The following is a 15,585-nucleotide window of genomic DNA, read 5'->3' as shown; positions in this document are numbered from 1 at the left end:
ATATACTAAAGAATTACGTAGCAGCCTTCATTTTTACGACAATGCCCAGAATTATCTCTCTTGGGCAGTTAGTGGCAGGATGTTCAGTGAAGCCTCCAGTCATATGCTGCACTGTTTTGCCCATAGCTGCTCTTCCCTTAACCTTAGAATCCCTTTTCTTTGTTTGGTGCTTTTCTTGTATAAATCTTCAATGCTCCCTTGTGGGGGTGTGCCTAACAATGACGCTTCTGTACTAGAAAGGCTTGAAAACCAACGTATCAGAGCACTACAGCATCATTATGGACCTGTTTACATGGACTAGCTTTTGGTTCCACGTTCTTTCATAGACCTGTGATGATCTCTTTCCTTAAACCATTTCTCAGTTTCTTTATGGAGAAGTGAACTCTCCACACTTCTACCCTTTGTCCCATGTACTTTGAGCTCTTTGTAGAAATCTGTGGTCAGTGATGTCTGCTCTTCCCTGTACAAACTGCTTTGGGGCAACAACTGTGTCTTACACAGCTTTATGTTCCTGACCCCTAAAGTGGTACATATTAGCATCCATCACTCAGAATATAGGAGTGGGAGATAGAGAGACCTTCCTCAATGAAGACAGTGAGGACAGGATGAAAGAGAAACTTCCCCAGGAACACAGGTCATGCACAGGAACACAGGATACCACGATTGCATAGGACATTTTCTACTTAGTTCATGGTAGATTTCTAAGTGAGCCAAGCAGCTCCTAGATTTTGCTGCTTTTTCTCTTCACATTTTAAATAGTTACATAATTCTCCATCACCTTTTTTTTTTCCTTTGTAATACAGAATAAGACAAGCTTCATCTCAGCCAAGAAGGGAATATCAGCCCAAACCACGAATGAGCCTAGAGTTTGCAACTGGAGACAGTACTCAGCCCAACGGCGGTCTCTCCCACACAGGCACACCCAAACCTCCAGGTAAGGAGCTGAAGGCTGCAGATCCCATCCCCTGGACCTTGGGCACACCTGTAGTTAATGTGGAAAAACTTTCAGAGAATTCCCCTTCCCCTGCACAAAAATGGCACAGCAATTCGTTCCTCATGGGAGGCCTTGTCAGGTAGGAGTTCTGTTTACGGGCACTTTGTGCTTGCCCTACTGTCCCATGTTCTTTTCCATCTCTTTGAAATGTTTTCTGCTTTATGTTTTCTCTCACTATCCAGTGCACAAGAACCTCCTATTTAGTTGCTTTTGTTTGTTTGTTTTGTTCTTTTGAGACAGTTTCTCTATGTATCCTTGGCCGTCCTATAACTTACTTTGTAGAGAAGGCTGGCCACAAACTCACAGTGATCCACCTGCCTCTGCCTCCTGAGTTCTGGGTTTATGCAGACATGTGCTACCACTGCTCCACAAACACGAAGCTGTTCTTCACCCCCCTGCTGGCTGTAAATCACACCATCATTTCATCTGCCTTTTCCCTCCTGTCAGTCTGCTGCAGTGGTCCTGAATGCCCCTGGGCAGTGGGCACTCACATCCCCTATCACCCGCAGCCACCAGCCACGGCTCCAGGAGACAGGTGTTTGATTCTATCTGCAGACAGAAAGATTTCAAACCTCCACACCTGCTGGGGTTTCTGTTTACTCTCTACTGTAGACCTGTTCATCATGTTGTGAACCGTGACCCACAAGATAAAATCTAATTTTCCCCTGAGGAATATGGGTGTGCACCTACTAACTCAGTCCCTTCATTGCCATGATCATTCTCAACTACCCACGAACAAATCAGACCCAAGTTTTCTCCTCAGGCATTTCCAACCGTGAAAGTGTCTTGGTTTAATAAGTGGGAATCTAGGCTGGAGAGATGGCTCAGAGATTAAGAGCACTGATTGCTCTTCCAGAGGTCCTGAGTTCAATTCCCAGTCACCACATGGTGGCTCACAACCATCTATAATGAGATCTGGTGCCCTCTGCTGGCCAGCAGGCAGAGCACTGTAGACATAATAAATAAATAAGTAAGTAAATAAATAAATAAATAAATATTAAAAAAATAAGTGGGAATTCGTCTGACACTGCATGTGGATTTTAAGGATGTGCAGCTTTGTCCCCTTTCTCCTGTGTCTCCCATGATTGATTTATAGCAGGAGAAAACATTTTATAAGATGCTGTAATGGAATGAAGAAGAAAAGGAAGACTGAGTCTCTGTCCACAGGTCAGAGTGCTGATTGTTGCCCGGTGGCAGCAAAGGCCCTGAAGTTAGGACTCCTTATGTAAATTATTTATGAGTGCACTTCTCCTCTCCCAGAAACAAGACATATATTCTATTTTTAGTTTGGTGGCTTCTCTAAATTAAAAAATGAGTTATACTGTTTTCTTTTAGAAATCTACTTAGTGTGGGGCCCGTTGGCACTTTTATACTTTCATATTTATGTGCATTCTGTATTAATATGTTTGCTCATTTAAGATAGATCTTTAAAGATACAGTCTATTCTTTATTAAGTTATGCAGTGTACATTGCATTATTCCTATGCTGTGGTTCTTACACAGTATTCACTGTGTATATTACACACCAATTTATCAAGTAGAGATTATGATTTTTTAAAACTTTTATCATTGAATAGGCACAATCTTTTAAAGCAAATTATACTGTTAACTCTAATTTTGGACGAAGAAGCAAATAGAAGACTCTGAGCCAGTACACACAGAATAAAAAACCTGGTGCTTTGCATTGTTTTGTTTTCTCCATACTACAGCAGTTTTCAAGAATCTGGAATTATTAATTTTGAAGAGTGATAACTGACCTATAATTCTGAGGTTTTAGAGTGTTTTGTCTATGTAACTAATTATACTATTTTGAATGTATTTGACATGTAAAAATACTAACATGAATACTAACATGTCTATAATTAACCTTAATCTAATTATAAACTTTTAAGCCATTGCTTTCCCATCTCCCAGCATTGTCAGGAGGATAAGCCTAATGGACTTTGTTACAATTACCGAAATACATGTAACCATTCTTCATACTGGAAATAGCAAGCAGGAATGTTCAATGTCCCGTAATTCTCTAAGGGAACATAGGAAAACTGCTGGGTGACGAAGGTGCCCTTGTAGTGGATGCTGGAGGCAGAGGAAGATGAGCAGAAAGCCCGGTGGGTGGAGCAGGCAGTGTCGATGGTTAGATGCTTTTTGACTTCTTATATTCTCTCTGCCTCTGATTCTCAGGTGTGCAAATGGACCAGCCCTGCTGCCGAGCCCTGTATGACTTTGAACCTGAAAATGAAGGGGAACTGGGTTTTAAAGAGGGAGATATCATCACACTCACTAATCAGATTGATGAGAACTGGTATGAGGGGATGCTTCATGGCCAGTCTGGCTTCTTCCCCATCAACTATGTAGAAATTCTGGTTGCTCTGCCCCATTAAGATCTCATGCTGGCTGGCTCACCTCCTTCTGACCCAGATAGTTCCGTTTAACCACTGCTTTGGTAATGCTGCTTCCAACACATCATGAATGCAGGCCGCAGTGGATCAGTCATCAAGCCCACACCTGCCCTGGGTTGACCTGTGTGCTCCTACCGGAGGCACGGTGATAGATGGTATCTTCCAAGGCCCGTGGGCCTGGCACATGCTTTAAACACCATCTGGGACTAGCCAGTGGTCACAGAACTGCTCTTTACACCGTTCTCAGGAGGCTGTGGTTCCTGGTAATCTATCTGTGAGCCACATCACAGAAAACCTCTCCTCACTGAAGATATTGTCTCTCACCCAGGGGCACCTCAAGCCCTCCAGTTCTCCATTCACAGAGGAGAAAGTCCTTTCTGTTGCACTTTCCCTTCCTAAATCTGCGAGTCCCAGGACTGTTGGTGAGAGCACCCCCCACCAGCAAAGTATCTGCTGGTCTAAGCAACTTAGTCTCTTGATGCCATCAGCAGAAGTATTACTTGCCCAAAGCACCTTTGTTCTCCTTCTATCTGTCTATCTCCTACTTCTGAGACAGGGCCGGCTTTCTCCCCTCCCTGTTGTTAAAGCACGGGGGTGGGGGAGTCAACATTTATTTCTAAGTGAGATGGTGAGCAATCCATATGTTGCCTGAAGAGAGAAAATTCCCCAGGATGAGTTGGGAAGAAATCTGGTCTCCAGGCTCAGATTCCTTGCTGTACAGAAGCTGTGTATATACGTAGCCCATTTCTGAAGGGTACAGGAAGTGGAGACAGCTGTCTTCCCTTCTCTGTTTATTTACCCAGGAATCTGTCCTTTCCTGATTCCCTTTGCCACAAGCACATAGGACAGAAACACTAGTACGCATTCCCACTTCTTCACAGAACAGGACATAGTGACATCACTCCTTCCCACTTTTACCTTGTTTGTGTTCCTTGAACATCATTTGTGCATATTCTGCCCTCAATGAGGACCAAATAAAGATGATTTTTGTGCTTAGTGGTTTAAGGTATGTGGCTGCGTATGCAAAACCCTTTCCCACTCCAGCCCTTACTTTCACACCTCTCCCTTCCATCCCATCTTCATTTCTTGTGCACAGTGCTGTGTGAGCTGATCAGTGTCAGGGCTTTTGTTTTGTTTTGTTCTCCTTCAGTCATGGAAGGCCCGGTAGGCCCCCAGAGTTCTATTTATCTAGCTGTACAGACTCCTCCAGAGGTTTAACGCGCTGCTTCCGGTGTGCCACTTGTAGTAGTGGATCATGTGGAGTGAAAGGCAGCTCTTCCTGCTTCGTGTACAGACTCACCATGGGAAGCATTGCTGTTTCCAATAAACATTGCTGAAGATGAAACACAGGGTTCTGCCTCTTCCTTTTTCTCGGTTCTTTGGTCTGGCGGTGAGTGGGTGGAGTAAGGCTCTTTCGATCCCTGTTGCCTTTGGATGCAGCCCAAACCAGACCTGCTCCCAGCCTCCTCCCCAGCTTGTGACATACAGGGGACATTCCAGAAACAAGAGGTGAGCTAGTTTAGGCACTGACATCAGTAATTCCAGGAAGGGAAAGAACTTGGGGAGACTGTAAGTAGACGCAGCTCCTTGAAGCTATGTGATTTAACAAATGGAGATGTCGGCGAAACACCGTGTTTAAAAAAGCAAATAAAATATGTTGGCCAGACTTTTTCAGTTTTTGTTTTTTATTTTTCTCTATTTTTAATTTTATACAGCTATATAGTGAAATTTCCTATCTGCCTCCTATTTCCTCCTTCAACTCCTCCAATGTCCCCACAACAGACCCTTCAACCAACTTCAAGTCTTTAAGTCCAGTGTTACCTATGGTTCCTTGGGTGTGGGGCCGTGCACCAGAACATGGGAAGCCTACCAGTGGCCACATCTTCAAATAAGGATTCTCCCCCCCCCCCCGCCAAACTATCTGCTGCTAATATCTCCTCAGTAAGAGGCGAGGCCTGGAGACAACAGGGATTCGAAGAGGTAAGTACCCATTTTACAGCAGATAAGCGTGAAGCACATCATATGCCTAACTACTGCCAAAGAAGTATAAATTCTTTTTGCAGTGAACCTTTGAAAATAATTTGTGGTGAGGCTAATAACATAAAAATACTATTTACCACACACAGAAGAAGAGAAGGTAAATAATTCAAATCACAGAATAACCCAGGCTTTTCATTTGGGATTTCACTGATTATAAGTTGATCAAAATGTCTAATCAAAGAGTGTAATTTTGCATGTCATTAATTAACTTTGCAGCATCTTATAAGCTCTTGACAATTTTTCATACATGAAGTCATGAAAACATCCACCAGAAGCAAAGAGCTATCAGAAGCCAGAGGTCAACAGGGGACATTGCAAGCCCTACACACAACAGAAGTAGAAAGAGCCAGGTGCATTCCCAGCCATGTTTTAGCCAACAAAGCAGCCCTCCAGACTTAAGAGATGCTTTCTTAAGAAAGTACCTATTTACTATATTTGTAACCCAAAGGGGAACGAATAGCAAGACGGCATCAAATAGTAATCTCACTGTGAGTCAATGTCAAGTGAACTGGTTCATATGATGAAAAAAAAAAAACACATTATTTCATCATTTTCTAATTACATTTTTTTTTCTTTGGGCCCACACATCAACTAAAGCTTTCAGAAGGCTGTGATAAGTGCAGGCGTGTTTTGCAGATATGGGAATCACACTTAGCCCCACTCTGGCAGCTGCCTCGGTTTGCCCAGGGGAGCCTGAGTCACTCAGTCATCGTCCTGCCTAGTTTTTATGTCATCTAGACACAGGCTAGAGTTCTTTGGGAAGAGGAAACAGCAACTGAAAAAAGTGGCTCCGTAAGATAGGCCTGTGGGCCAGTTTGTGAGGCATTTTCTTAATTATTGATAGATGTGGGAAGGCCCAGCCCACGTTAGGCAGTGGCTCTCCTAACAGGTGGTTTTGAGGTATACAAGAAAGCGAGCTGAGCAAGTCAGTAAACAGCAGTCCCCCCATGACTTCGGCATCAGCCCCTGCCTTGAGTTCCTGCCCTGATTTCCCAGCATGGTGAACAGGCTCTAAGACTAAATAAACTCTCTCCTCTCCAGGTTGGTTTTGGTTGCGTTACATCACAGCAACAGAAAACATAACTAAGACAAACACTGTAGCAGTTTCCCAAGAGACTCCCAGCTTCAGGAAAGGTTGGAATGCACGAGGGTGTCTACAACTATGTAAATTAGCAGACTGCTATTCATAGGCACTCTCTTAGCATCTTGCTTTGACTCCTCACAAACAGTTACGTCTATAGATGGATTCAGCATTATTTTACACATGTATTTCCACCCTCACCCAAAATGATACTACAGACTTGTGCCGAGCGTCCGCCTGTCTGGACTCCCGTCTTGCAGTCGTCTGTGGATGCTTTCCTGGTCACTCCAGGTCTTGTGAAGGAACCAGAGAAAGGAATGTGTGCAGTAGGGGGCGCACTTCCAACAGAGAGCTCCTGCCCGAACTCTTAGCTGCTTCATTTGGACAGATGCATCGCACAGTTCATATTAGAGTCTCAAGGGTGCAGGCTACCAGGGAACAAAGATCGTAAGCCCTTATTAATCCTCTTGCATCCTGACAACAGGGACTTCAGACTGTCAAACTACAGGCAGGCATGTTATACACATATACACAAATACTGTCCCATCCGACACTCATATACCAGCGGTCTACAAGGCTACACCTAGGTGAACCTAGTTTATCCTGGGAAGTTGATTGGTGAGAGAAGAAAAGTTGGCACCCGAGGGGGAAAGAAGGAATTAGTTTCCTGTCACCCTGCCTTGCCAGTGTTTCCCGTGGGAAGACAGAAGCCTTGCAGGGTACACAGGTCTGCTCTTGACACCAGACGTGACAGCGGCGTCTCCTGTAGGAACATCAGAAACCTGAATGTGTGTAGGAACCAGCAAGGGCATGAGGAAGGTAGCTCATGAATTTGATGAAACCGGGGGCAGACTGACACATTAGACCCTGGCACCAGAACTGCAGCGCCCCCTGATGGTCGTTTGGCCTTTACAGTTCCTCCCACACTCATCTGATTTTCCCGAGTAGTTTCATGGGACCTACATTGCCCTCTGGTGGCCAAAACACGCATGCTCATTACTCCATTGAAAAGCTTGACAAATGCCTCGAATAATACTGTTGGTTTGCTGTAGTAGCGGAGCTTCAGCTCTCCCTTCTCCTCGGTGTAGTGCGCAGGATATTATTCCTTCAGTCGGTTGTTCTCAGTAGGTCTCAGTGTCACGCCGAAACATAACCTTCAGAAAGAAAACCAAGCCTCTGCTCTTCGAACAAAGACCCGGCATTGTGGAGCAGTTGGTGCAAATACCCATGCATTCACAGTGACTGCATGCTGACTGCCTTTGGACTGCCGCATGCTCTGTGCCCTTTGTTTGCTGGCCCTCAGACGAAAAGCAGTAACCTTGACTAGTAGCTTCCATCTCTGGGGACAATCATAAAAGTTACATTCACCACATGTCTCAGTTACTTTCCTACTTCTGTGACAGAGCAGTATGGCCAAGGTAACGTAGAGAAGAAAGTTCCTTGTAACTTACAGTTCTGGAGGCTGCATCCGGGACCATCATGGTGCGGAACATGGCGGCCGGCAGGCAGGCAGGCACAGTGCTGGAGTAGTAGCAGAGAGCTTACATCCTGATCAGCAAGCAGGAGACAGACCTAACTGGGAAGTGTCATGGGCTTTTGACACCCCAAAGCCCGTCCCCAGTGATGCATCTTCTCCAGGGTCCTGTCTCCTATTCTTTTCAAAGCAGTTTCACCGCCTTGGGACAGAGTATTCAAACATTCTCATTCACGCCAACACAGCATACGAAGGAATCATTTAAAACGCATTTGACTGAGGTGTAATTCATACACAAGGAGTTTATGTGCATGTAGGGTTGGTCCTTCCTGCTGCCTCCATCGTCAGGAGACCTCGAAACAGAGAGTAATGCTTTCAAGTACAAATTCTGAGACATTTTAGTTAAGCGAATAAATGATACTGTCACAACCACACCCCCACCTGGAGAAATATGCTGCTGTGTTCCCCTCCATGAATCGTGTTTTCCTTGTGAACTTTGTGCCGTGGGCTAGCCCTGCAGTATGGAGGGCAGTCTCCAGGCTCTTGAATGTAAGTCACGAGACTGCTCTCCCACATTCATGTGTTTTCCAGTTCACACCTGTTATTTCTTACACTCAGCCTCAGTTCGGTGTTTTTGAGGCCCCTGTCACCCATCTTCCCCCAGTTTCTGCTGGTATGAAGCCAGAGGGAAGTCTTTCTCCCAGAGCGCTCGCTGTATCTCTCTGCTCTGGCTGACAATGCACAGACCTTCATCACCGTGGGGGCAGGGAGGGCGCACCTGCTGGACAGTGTCTTCGACCAAGGGGGGATGGGTTCTCTCAGAGAATTTGGGAAAGGCTTTGCCCCTACTGGATAGCTTGATTCAGAAGAACCCAAGACAGCAGACTTCCAAGGCTTGTCCATCGAGCCAGCTCCGTCCTGATCTCCTGCGTTTTATTGTATGAGAAGTCGATTTATTTTACAGCCTTGTCTTCTTGGCAGCTTCCGAGGCTCATAGAGGCTTCCCTAGAGGCTCCCTGTTTTCACATCTTATGGTGTGCTGACCTATAGTCACAATTTTGTTTTTACTGGGTTCAAACCTATTCCTCCACTAGGCAGTACCACAGTCTTTATAACTGTCGCTGCTGAGTCACTTGCCTAGTTGTTATTCACCTTCTAACAGCCCCTAACCCCAGCCCCATGGAAAAAGTTGCTAATTATGAATTCTTTGCCCCTCAGTGATCACATGAATGATAGCCTTACTTTCACCTAATTGGGGCTGGGGTTAGTCTGGATCAAGTTCTGTGTCAAGCATATGCTTTTCAGGATCATTTCTAGTTTTTGTAGCTTGTTATTCGAAAAGGCAGCACACAATGCGAGGCTTTGCATATAGGCAGATTATTTGGAGATTGTGACTCCAGAAAACAGATCATTGGTACAGGGGAGCAGCCAATTTAAAGGCAAATCAGCCAGGTGTTCTCCTACTGGTGTCTCCTGAGAGCTCTTCACGTGGAAATGAAAGCGAAATACCAGCTCCTGGTTCCTGTACCTCCCTCCACTTGTGAATTCTTCATGCTGGGCGGAAGTGAGGTAAGCAGCCTTAGCCAAAGACAAGGCATTGCCGTTTGCATCTGCGCAACCCAGCGGATGGTCCAAGAGGAGTTTGAAGTGATTTCCTTACACCCTCCCCACCACACCAGACAGATTCTGCTCAGTCCAACTCTGTCCTCCTTGCACCAGCCTTAGTGATGCTTGTTCTATTTAGGGCTGTTTATCTGGAGCCACAGGGGAAAGGCACTTATCTAGAAGAAGCCTGTTCTCTCACAGCATCCTCTGCACCCTCTCTCCCAGAGTCTCCACGCTCTTCCTTCCTGCGCACCTGCTGCATCCACTTTGTGTACTTTGGAAAGACCAGAGATGTTTTCTCGATCCTGAGGGTTATATTGCTCTTCTGGCCTTGATCAAAGTTGTTTTCCCTGCCAATCTGCTTTGTTTCCATTCATTTCATTTTGTATAGTGTCGTGGAGACACGGGGAATTACCGTCTTTCAATGCCAAGTCTAAACCAGACTTCCTACTCTGATTAAAACAGCACTTTCATTTTTAACCATGTTATTAATTTTTAGAGACTTTTAAGTCCCAGTAAGATAGACATGTCTGGCCCATGAATGAGAGGCCAGTCAAGAGGACCACATCTGTGTCTGTCTGATCGCTATTCAGATGGTAACTTTGGCTATTGTGTTCGCGGCTTATGTTCACAGTCGAGTCCCAGGGGCTGGCATAGCTCTCAGTGATGACTGCACCTCCAGAGAGCACTTATACATGAGAGTGGACTCTTTCCCAAGAGTTTTCATAGCTACTTTACTGTCTCATTTAACCCGTGCAACAGACTCAAGAGAAAGATGTCAATCTCACCATGAATATATTTAGGCTCTCAATCCCAGCACGTTTTTTTCTGACTCCCAAACCTACACTCTTCTTGATAAACAGGAGACAGCACATCAATTGACTCATATTTCCCTGATGAGGAACAAACAATTCAAGTTCAGAATACACAAATGTTGCCGCCTCACCTCTACTTACACTGTTATAGGGGCAAATTTCCTCTGTGCCTCAGTTTCTTGAACTATTAAATGAGGCTCTAAGAGTGCTTAGTAATTGTTAAGGGTTAAGTGGTTTAGCATATATGAAGTATTTTAAAATGTGAAAGACACAGAATAACATGATCTCATCCCACAATGTAAAACCAATGGTCACAGGTTCCAGGACCAGAGTTGGTAGGTCTTCTAATCCACGCTTTGGAATTTTCCTTCATGACACATCTCTAAAACAGGAACTTAACTGTATTGGAAAACCACATTCATTTTCCAAAATCTTTTTTTGAACCTATTTTCATTGTATATGACATTGGATGGGGACAATTTGAGTCTTTGGTTATTTGGAAATGAAAACCACAGAATAATTCAAGCACAGTCACTTATTCTTCATTCCGTGTCTGATATGTTATGACACTGAAAATGTAACGTGCATGGATAGGCTAAAGTTCTTATTGCACAAGCACAGAGATCTTAGCGTAGATCCCCGGCATTCATACAAACCTCAGAGGCACTGGTGTACACAGCCCCAATAGCAGGGAGTTGGAGACAGGAGGAGGATCCAGTGGCCAGCCAGCCTAGACAAACAGTGAGCTCCAGCTTCATAGTGCTGGCTAGTCTTTATCAACTTGACAGGAATTAGGGTGACCTGGAAAGAGGAAGCCTTAACTGAGGAATTGCCTCCAGCAGACTGTCCTGTGGGCATGTCTATAGGGCATTTTCCTCACTGCTGATTGGAGTGGGAGGGCCCAGCCAACTGTGGACAACGCCCCTTGTGGTCATGGGTTGTATAAGAAAGCAAAATGGGCAATCAGTGGAAAACAAAGCCCTGAGCAGCATTCTCTCGTGGTCTCTGCTTCAGTCCCTGCATCCAGATTCATGTCTTGAGCTCTCTCTCAGTGATGAGACTGAGATTGGGACTCTGTCTTGGCTTCCCTCAGTGATAAACTATAACCTCTAAGATGCGGTAAACCCTTTCCTCCCCCGAGTTGTTTTTGGCCAGTGTTTTATCACAGCCACAAGAAGCAGTCAATGAGAAAGTCTGTCTCAAAAATTCAACGAGTTTTGAGTTTCTTTGTTAGCCATCACCTACTGCACACACACACAGACACACACACACACACACACACACAACTTTTCTGATAAGAGCCAATCACTGCACTGATCTGTAGGTCTAAAGATACACATGTAGAGATCATTTTGATACTGTTTCCTTTTAGCAAGATAATAGTAGAAGGTTTGCCTCTGGGGCTCATGAGCTCCCTAACCACGGGTTCTCAGCCAGACTTTTATCACCAGAAATGAGTGTCCACCTGTAGAAAGGGCCTTCAATCCAATGAAAAAGTGGTGACACCTATTGCCTTTCTGCCATTACCGCACCTGTATCTTTTCATGCCGGTCATTATTGTAGCTCACATGGTTCCCAGCTGTTGTTGTTCTTCTCCACTTCCCCAACCCCCAGCAACCTACATAGCGCCTTCCAGTACTATGAAAGCTATCCATAAGCAGGGAAACTTCCTGGCCAATACCAACTGGATTTCTCCATTTCCTGTGACCAAATTGTGTGGTGTCTTCAGCAACAGGTTCTTTCTGTCAAGCTCTGGGGAGCAGACAGTAGAATTGACAATAGCCTGTTTTGTTTTGGGGTTGCCCACAACAAACCTAAACAACAACTGAAGAGGTATCCCACACCTGGCACTGGGCTCCTCACTTGGTAACCTTCGTCTTCTTGGAAGAGTATTATCCCCCAGGTGGTAGGTTTTTAACCCGTGTATAGTGCTTTGTAAACCATCCCTAATGAGTAGCTATTCCTCTCCCCGCCCACCCTTTGCCCTATTCTCCCAGCTTGATAAGTCTTTCTGTTTTCCCATTTTCAAAATAGTTATTAATTAGCCTTTGCAATGATGATCAAAATACCTTCTAAAATTATTATGAACTAATGTTTCTAAACACTTCTTCAAAATAGCCCTGGTACGTTTGAGCATGAAGGAATCCTAAGGCCATAGACTAAGTGCTAGGGGCATGGTTTTATTTTTTTCTAAATTAAGAATGCTAAATTATTTCATTATAGTTTGTAGAACATACACACTCTGACTATTACCAACCCCATAGGGAAAAAAATATATAGATTTTTAGAAAATTTCAAGTCTTTTTGACAATACATTCATGCTTAGGTTGTTTTGTGGAATGTCCCCTCCCTCCATTACGCTTGGAGGTTTCTGGGAGCTTCTCACAGATCTAGCCTCTTCTTCTCCAGAGGCTCTGAGGCTGAGCTCTGATGAAAGGCCCATGGGGGTATTGATCCCATGAGCTATGCCAGTGAACAGCAAAATCAAGCTGTGCTTTTTTTTTCAGGCATGGTTTTGTGGGAACAAGCTGTTTCTCACATGGGCAGATACGTGTAAATGGGCCTCGGGAGGGTGTGGAGCAAGGATTTATTTATTGAATGATGGTTAAACATTCATTAAAGCAATGTGGGATGCCAGTTGGTGGGAAGGCATATCTCATGATTCAAAAAGGCACTATCATCCAATCTGTGTGCCTTCTGCAGAGGTGCGCTGTGGAGAAGCATACACTTTAGTCTCAGTGTGTCTGACCTAATTGCAGCTAGTTGTTAACCATAATGTTCAGCTTCACTGTGCCCTGATTTCCTGATGCAATTATTTTCACTGTGGAGATTTTCCAGGTCTGGCATACTCTGCCATACTCCCAGGTCTTCCTCCCTGGTTATTCCGAGAGACTACCAAACCTTCTCTTTCAACATGGCTAACATAAACCACCTTTTCTCTAAAAGACTTCATCTTGTAGAGTAGGTCAACGCCACAAGCAGCACAGGAAGTATCATCAAGAAGACACCTAGGCCTCGTGTTCAGTATTGGCCACAGCCCACACATCTGAAGATCATTGGCTTCCAGGGTTGAGTCACTTTCTTCTTGAAAAGTGCAGCGGATCTTCAGAAAGAACATCTGATTTGCAGAGATTCTCACTGCTAGATGAGAGTGTAAAAAGACAAATGCATTTTAGGTCTATCATCAGAGGAGACCATGGATATGGAAAAACCAGTCCAAATGATGGCCCAAATCTCAGGCCATGAGAGTGTAGAGCATTGAATTATTGTCAGCTAATGTAAAAGCAAAATGGATCTTAAGTGCTAATGTCATGTTCTGAAGGCTTTCTAGCTGGCACAACCATGAGAAAGCATGCCATGCCCCTACATTTTTACTGAAGATATTGTGAAAATTTACCTATGGAGAAACACAGGAACATGTAACTTCCACCTTTAGTCATGTAGAAAAGTGAGCATATTTGGGTCAAAAATGATACAACCTGGCCACCATCTGTAGAAAGGAATGATTTTATGGGTATGAAGGGGAAGATAATGGTGGACAGAAGAAAATTTCACCCAGTAAGGGGACCCAGCAGTATTCCATGGGATGCCAAGTTGTGTGTATGATTAATCATTATCAGCCGACTTCCCTGGCTGAAAGGCTCGTAGTCTTTCCTAAAGGTTGAGGGTTTCTGTTGCAGCTCTGTAGCTGACAGCTGGAGGGTCCTTAAGATATTTTGGTGCTGTGGTAGACATTTCATATAGCCCACTAGAAATGAAGTACTCTGATTTTGACTGGGATTAAATTTCCCTTTAGAGATTTGGATTTACATTGCATTAGAAGGAGCTGTGATTTGAATTTGTCTGCAAGGTTCCCAGAGAACCCTCAGAGACCTGGTCCCATCAAGTATCACCTGACTTCCTTTCTTATGTCCAAGTCTTTCTCTACAATATGTATATAAGATTATACTGTACAAATTTTGAAAAAAACACCTACCTGTGGGTTCCATGCATTCCCTAATTGTCTGTTTTTTTCCTTCCTTTCATGGGCATCTTCATGACAGAAAAGTTAAGTCATATTTATTTCATCCCTCTGGCTTAATTCTGACTTCTGTCGTTAGTGTGGGCACTCAGCACCCCCTAGAATGACAATGACAAAGGTCACCGCAGTGTCCTTTTCTTACTGTTTGTTTACCTCTCTGATAGTATAAGCCTTTTTCTTTCCTTCTGGAAGCTTCACTTTGCCACTGTCAATTATTCTGTTCCCTCGCTGTGCCATCTCTGGCTTTTCTTCCCATCTGCCTTTAAGGGATACTCATCAGAATGCTCTGTTCTCTCCCTCTTTTGTCTTTCTGTCTATAGATGTGCTTCATAAAAATGTCTTTCTTAGTTTCAGTTCCCTGCTGTGCCTTAAGTGAAGATCTATCTGGGCTCCAATAGACATCCAGTTGTCTGCTGGACATCACATCTTGGCACCCCGTCATACTGTCATACCCACTCTCTCCCAATCTGAATCCCTAATTTCCAAGCCATCCTTTATCTGGTTCCTAGAATCTGCCTATCAGGAAATGACCCATCGACTTACCTCATTACCCAACCCCATTTGAGATTCCATTCTGATCTCTCACTTCATTTCATAGCTTCATTTCATATCGTAGCTTTCCCTGCGAGTGAAGATGCATGTGTATTTTGCTTTCTAATTTTTATCAAGATGTATATGTATATATGTCCACTCATTTTGTTCATAGTAGTTAAGAAGGCAGACCCAAATTTCTGCCTTTTTCCCTATCTCCATTTGCACCACTGAAAATATTCCTAATTGTTTGGGTGTCTTTCAAATCACTCTGGGGCTGGAGAGATGGCTCAAAGGTCAAGAGCACTGGCTGCTCTTCCAAAGGTCCTGAGTTCAGGTCCCAGCAACCACAACCATTTATAGTGATTTCTGGTGCCCTCTTCTGGCACGCAGGCATACATGCAGACAGAACATTGTATACATAATAAATAAATAAATCTTTAAACAAGTCATTCTCTGTTTATTTGAAACTGAGCATTTAAAAATATTCATTTATATTTATTTTGTGTGCATTGGTGTTTTTCCTGCATGAATGTCTATGTCAGGGTGTCCGATCCCCTGGAACTGGAATTACAGAAAGTTGTGAGCTGCCATGTGGAAGCTGGGAATTGACCTTGGGTCCTCTA

General features: G+C 44.2%; 1 protein-coding gene across 1 annotated transcript in view; it reads left to right on the top strand.

Moving 5' to 3' along the window:
• Nucleotides 1–4,737, top strand: part of Sh3gl2 (SH3 domain containing GRB2 like 2, endophilin A1) — a 189,689-nt gene extending 184,952 nt beyond the window's left edge. The window contains exons 8-9 of the mRNA XM_055629671.1: nt 804–934; nt 3,175–4,737. Coding sequence (XP_055485646.1) covers nt 804–934; nt 3,175–3,374 — 331 coding nt within the window. The 3' untranslated portion in view covers nt 3,375–4,737. The remainder of the gene's footprint in view (nt 1–803; nt 935–3,174) is intronic.
• The last annotated feature ends 10,848 nt before the right edge of the window (nt 4,738–15,585 follow it).

The sequence above is a fragment of the Psammomys obesus genome, unplaced genomic scaffold, assembly GCF_907164565.1.
Source record: "Psammomys obesus unplaced genomic scaffold, mPsaObe1.curated_primary_1811, whole genome shotgun sequence".
Classification (NCBI taxonomy): Eukaryota; Metazoa; Chordata; class Mammalia; order Rodentia; family Muridae; genus Psammomys; species Psammomys obesus.
The sequence above is the reverse complement of the archived record's forward strand: the minus strand, read 5'-3'. Positions and strand labels throughout refer to the sequence as shown.